The 6,084-nt window shown below is 41.0% G+C and overlaps 1 protein-coding gene across 1 annotated transcript in view; it reads left to right on the top strand.

Moving 5' to 3' along the window:
* Positions 1–1,816: 1,816 nt before the first annotated feature.
* Positions 1,817–6,084, top strand: part of ATG14 (autophagy related 14) — a 36,893-nt gene continuing 32,625 nt past the window's right edge. The window contains exon 1 of the mRNA NM_001192099.1: positions 1,817–2,037. Within this exon, the coding sequence (NP_001179028.1) occupies positions 1,817–2,037 (221 nt within the window). The remainder of the gene's footprint in view (positions 2,038–6,084) is intronic.

Raw genomic sequence — 6,084 nt, 5'->3', positions numbered from 1 at the left:
GTGTGATTCTGTATGAGTAACCATGCCTAAGAAATAACACTTTTTTTCGAAATGACTATTGTATGTTATTTTTAAAATGGAAAAAGTAACCTGATTTCAGAATTTGAAGAGTTAAGGCCTTGCTAGAATGATATTCTAACATCATTAAAATTTAATGCTTTGTTCTTGTTAAAGATGTAGTACATGAACATGTGTTCTCTAAAAATGTATAACAATATATAGAAATTTAAAATATCTGTATAAAACAGGATAGAAATTGTCTATTGTCTTTTTTTTTTTTTGCCTTTTTAAATATTGAGTAGATGATCCCGGCCAGTAGGTACAGGCCTGTGATGGATCCTGTCAGAATACAAATGAAACTTTAAAGTCTGAAAACTTTAAGAAAAATTAAATAATTACATATCCTTTTGTTTGAAATAATCAGAGAAAAGTATTTCTCTCCCTAAAACTTTCAGGAACCATTCAGGTTTAGTATAAAGTCTATTTTGAAGACAGTTTAGGGATTTTGTGCTTTTTTTTGTACCTTCATAACCCTGTGTAATTGTATTAAAATAGATTAAATAAGACTTAAGAGGCTGGAGCAAAGAGCTCAGCTTCAAAACCCAATTAGCTTGTGGGAATCATGCGCATTTGATGGAGAAGTGGAGATTAACAGGGAGGGGGATGGGCTAATAGGAGTCTTGGACCTTGTTCCCACGTGGGCGGGGATTGTCTTTCACTAAAATGAGGACAGGGAGGCCTGGCCTGCAGTCCATGGGGTCGCAAAGAGTTGGACACGACTGGGCGACTGAATACAACAAAATGAGGAAACGTTTGTAGGGAGGGAGAGTTCAGTTTTGTTTCTGAATTGCTTCAGACCAATTCTGTACAGTGAATTGGTCACCGTACATTACTTTAAGCCTAGTGTAGGCAGTTATGAATTTGGGGGTATGAACTTGGGAGAGAAGCCCTAGTTGAAGAGAGAAATTAAGGCAGTCATTAATTTATAGCCTGTCAAAATAATCCTTTTGAGTCACTGGTCTGGATCATTTGACCTATGAGCCCAGTTTTTTTTTCTTCTGTAGTTTACAGGCATATTCAAACACCAATTACTCTGATATAATCCTCTGGCCCACCTTATTTATCCTTACAGAAAGAAATTTGGAGTAATCAAGCCATGTTAAAATACTACCTAGTTGAAATTCTTGGAATATGGCCGAGAATAGAAGCGGAGTGCTGGACATTAAAATTTTTCATAAAGATCCAACTGTGATTTACACGTTCAGTAGTTTCCACTGGTTAGTTATTATTGGCAAAGTACTATCAGATTACTATTAAACGGATTGACTGGTTAATCCTTACGACGTTGGGTGGGCACTGAAGTTTTCTCCACGTGAACACAGGAGAGGTGAGGAATTTGCCCCGAAATCACATGAGCCATAATTCCACCTCGCTCCAAGACCCACTTCCCTTATCCAACTCTGCGGTAGTTTTAGCCAAATTTAGTAAGTATCCACAGCTAATGACAGAAATTCCCTTATGCGTTCGCAATCTGTCTTCCCCAAATCCTGAGGGCACTGTATTACTATGTCTTGCACAAGTTTCTGACGTTAATTTGTAGCCTGGACGTGAAGGAGCCGCTGATGACACTCTGTTGCGCTGCCTCTCCCCGCTCTAACCTAATTCCTACCCAGCGGTAGCTGGGGGTAGGCGAGGTCTGGAGAGGTGCTCGCGGGATTCCCGCCGAGCTAGGCCCCTCCCAGGCCCCTCCTCCTCACCCAAGATGCACTTGGTTGAAAACAAAATCCCACGTGACTGGCTCTGTTCTCATGCTATCATGGCGTCTCCCAGTGGGAAGGGAGCCCAGGCGCAGGAGGCTCCTGGCTGCGGGCCCCAGCCGCTCGCCCGGGACCTGGTAGACTCTGTGGACGACGCGGAGGGGCTGTACGTGGCGGTCGAGCGCTGCCCTCTCTGCAACACCACCCGCCGGCGGCTGACCTGCGCCAAGTGCGTCCAGAGCGGCGATTTCGTCTACTTCGACGGCCGCGACCGCGAAAGGTACGGCAGCCGCCCCTGCGCTATTGTCTTCTCTGGGTGTCTCCACCGGCTCGGAGGCTGGAGCCTGGAGCCGAGTCTGGGCCGCGGAGCCCAGCGAAAAGAGGAGGAGGTAGCGAGGGTAGCTCCTTTGCGCCGGTACTTTGCTCCCAAGGGACGGGGACGGGGATGGAGGCCCGAAGAGGAGAGGTCGCAGTTTCCTCCTAACCCACTCGAGAGGAGCCTGACCTCACGGTGCTTCTGGTACTAGGGAAAAGGAATAGGTGGTACCTGTGGAAAGGTCTTCTCCTATTATTGCCATAGAGTTGGATTCTCGGTACTTTGTTACTCGCTCAAGCAAAAGCTTGGTTTAATCATTATTTTCAAAAGAACATTCATTTTCTAGAGAAGAGGCTAGAAGAGAATCAAATAACTGGTTAAGAGGGATTCGGGCCCTGGTAGTTTGTGTCACAGATTGATCTTGTTATCAGACATCCTTACTCTAATGTGTAAACTAATCTAGCTAGTTTCTCCCCTTTGCAAAGATTGTTTTGAGTGTTAAGGAGTTTGAAGATGTGTTTCCTCTGTTTTAAAAATGCACAGTGGGAGCTGCAAGCCCTTATTAAGAGAATTGAATTTAAGAACACGTTTTGGCCTTGTTTTGACATTTAAACAGAGGCCTACAAGTCCTGGGCTTTCCAGGTGGCTCAGTGGTAAAGAATACACCTGCCATTGCAGGAGCCCCGGGTTCAGTCCCTGGGTGGGGAAGATGCCCTGGAGAAGGAAATGGCAACTCACTCCAGTATTCTTGCCTGGGAAATCCATGGACAGAGGAGCCTGGTGGGGTACAGTCCATGGGGTCACAAAAGAGTTGGACTGACCTAGTGACTAAAACAAGCCCTTGGTTAAATAATTGTAGAATTAGTGTGGTTAGCTGAAAGTTTTCTCAGTCCCAACTTTTGTTTCAATAACTTAGTGACAGTAAGCCAGCTAATATTTTTTAGTGCAAAAGTTCAGATAATAATGCCTTAACAACAACCCAGTAAGTTATTATCCCTAATTTACTGCTAAGGAAGCTGCAGTTTCTTGCCCTGGGTCACACAAATAATAAGGGTAGGGACCAGAATTAAATTCCAGGCAGCCTGAACCCGTATGCCATGCACTTAACCACTGGATTATATAACATCTGTATTTGAAAGTGTTTTTGAGTTTCTGATAGTCTTCTGATCATGAATGGAGTTCATTACTTTTTCTTTTGAGAAGATTTGTATGATATAATCTTTTAGTTCATCATTGTTTTAGTCATTGATGTAGTTGATGAATTTAGAAACTGCTGATGTAATAAGTAATAGCTTTAAGAATTAAAACAGTTTTATTATAAAAATACTAGGTATGAGATGGCAATGTCTTTCAAGGGTCAGTTCTGGATCCTTTTCTCTATATACTTTTTCCTAGATCCATTCCTATAATTTAAATATCATCTATATAAAAAAAAATAAATATCATCTATAGGTTGAAGACTGCCAGACTTGTTTCTCCAACCTAGGCCTTTATTAAATTGAGAAAACAGCTGTTTGCTCTATTTGTATTTAAATTTGTAGTGAGAATCTCCATCTTCATATGGCAAACTGAATTCATGATTATCCATAATAAATCTATTTTTCTCATGCTCATCCCAACCCGGTAAATGATGACCTGATTCTTTCCTTACAGAGAAACTCTGAGCATTCATTCAATTAAAATAGTAACTTTCTTCCCCACACAATGTGATTTCTTGTTTTCCATAGTACCTATCACCATCTTATGGTTTGCATATTAATTTGTAACTGCCTCTCACTCCAGTGATGTTAGCTCTGTGAAAACAAGACAATTTTGTACTCTGCTATATCCTCATAGTAGAAGCTTAATAAAGATTCATTGAATGACTGAATCAATCTACCCTTCCTTCCCAAATTTAGTCTGATCCTGAACTACTTCATTATTATACATCATGACCCGTTTGTTACTTAAACCAGAAACCTGGGCGTTGTCCTAGCTTTTTCCTTTTTTTCTTATTCCACATATCCAATTCATTGACAGGTATAATTTGATCTGCTTCAGAGTAGATCTTGCATCTGTCTACTTCTAGTCCAGACTGCTGTCATTTCTTTCCTGGCCACTACTTTGTTTTCTTTCTTTTACACGTACAGCTCCTCCCTAGCCATCCTCTGGCCCTCACACAACAGCCACAGTAGAGATGTAAATCAGATAATCTCACTGTTTTGCTTAAACCTTTCAGTGTTTTTTCACTTTATAGAAAATAAAATTCAAACTTTTTACTGTGCTTATTAAGCCCTATGTGATCTGGCTACTGTCTACCTTCTAATTTTGGCTGTAAGGTTGAGTTTAAAATGTGATCTTTGGATTCAAGCTGCATTGAATTGAATCCAAGCTCCACCACTTGTTATGTGATTTTGAAGTTTCATAGGTTTCTGGTAGTACTTACATAAGAGCATGCACTGAATTACTTAACATAATGTCTAGCATGTATTAAGCACTCAAAAAGTAAACTCTCACCACATTCCCTCATGTTCACAGCTCAGTAATTGGGCTTTCTCTCACATCCTCAAACACATGGAACCCTTCCATCCATGGGCCTTTTTCTTTACTATTCCCTCTGCCTGGAACACTGTTCCTCCTGATTGGCATTTTGCCTTTCATGTCTCAACTTAAATGCACTTCCTCAGCGAGACTTTGCCTGACCTTCACTAAGGTAGGTCCCCACTTCCATCTCTCCTCCCATTTCTGTCACAGTACTCAATTCTTTCATGGTATCGAGCATGATAAGTGGTGTCACTTATCTGCGGAAGGTAACTGCATCCAGAATGTATCAGTAGTTCCACACAGGAGTGAATTCTGCTTTTGTTCCATCCCATCCTGGTGGTTAGTGCAGCGCTGGGCAGGAACATAATCAGCAGATTGTTGAAGGAAATGGTAAAGGCGGGACCATTTTAGAAACGGAAATATGAATTATTTTCAGGACAGGGATGTGTTACAGTGGATTTCTTTTTATGACGAAGCAGAAAGATGAAAAATAAATACCAGGATCGTTCAGAATTTAGAAATGAAAAAGAAAGTTAAGGTTTGGGGATAAGAGAGCTTCACTTCACCTTCAATCATCCCCTTTTCTGAAGTGTGTATTTCTAAAGAAGAGGAGTTTGCTTGTTTGTTTTCCTTCATTCCCTAACCAGTGTCCAGCATGTAGTAGGATGCAAGAATCTCTTGAGACCCAGGACCCTGTCCTGATGGCCAGATCAGTTTTAATGAGCTCATTGGGTACAGTTATTGGCGTGAAATATTCCAGCAGATAAGAGAAAGGCAGATTTCTGCTCTCGAGGATTTGCACTGACTACTAATAAGCCTTAGATATCTTGGGCCAAAGGTTGGTTGTGAGATATTCTCTGGTCTTCAGTATTTATGAAAAATTTTGTATTCTGTGCTTTACTTTCAGACCCTTTTTCCCCCTCTTACTTTATGAGAAAACTCACTGACTGGGAAACCACTTGGAAATAAAATATGGAAGCTTCAGCATGATTTAAATACCCTTGTTTAACCCCTGGTTCTTTTCAGTAAGTCACCCAGATTAGCTGTGCCTGCAAGGATCTTGAATGTGATGTACATATCAAAGTTCCTATAAATGTAGATTTTTTTTTCAGGTTTCATTAATAGACTAGCTGAATATACAGGTTCTAATGGTTTAGCAGTTCAAGGAAAATTCAATATTAAAGAATAAATGTGTCTCCTAATAATTCTTTTGACTTCTAAGAAGGGAACATGCATCTTTATGTAGTTTTGTGGACGGTATGAGTTTGGCAGTTAGATTGATTGAAAAATACTTGAACTTGCTAGTTTTGGTTTTTATTTTTGGTTATTATTCAGTGGGACACTTCCTTATAGCCTTGGTACCCTCATCAGCACTATCCTTTCCTCACCTCCCACCTCAGCCCAGTCCTGAGACACTGCCCACATCTCTGCTTTCGCGTCTGTCTTTTGACTTGTTTGCTTCCTTCAGAGATGAAGAGGAATGATTTT

This window comes from Bos taurus, chromosome 10 (assembly GCF_002263795.3).
Source record: "Bos taurus isolate L1 Dominette 01449 registration number 42190680 breed Hereford chromosome 10, ARS-UCD2.0, whole genome shotgun sequence".
NCBI lineage: Eukaryota > Metazoa > Chordata > Mammalia > Artiodactyla > Bovidae > Bos > Bos taurus.
This window is presented reverse-complemented; position numbering and strand designations above follow the sequence as displayed.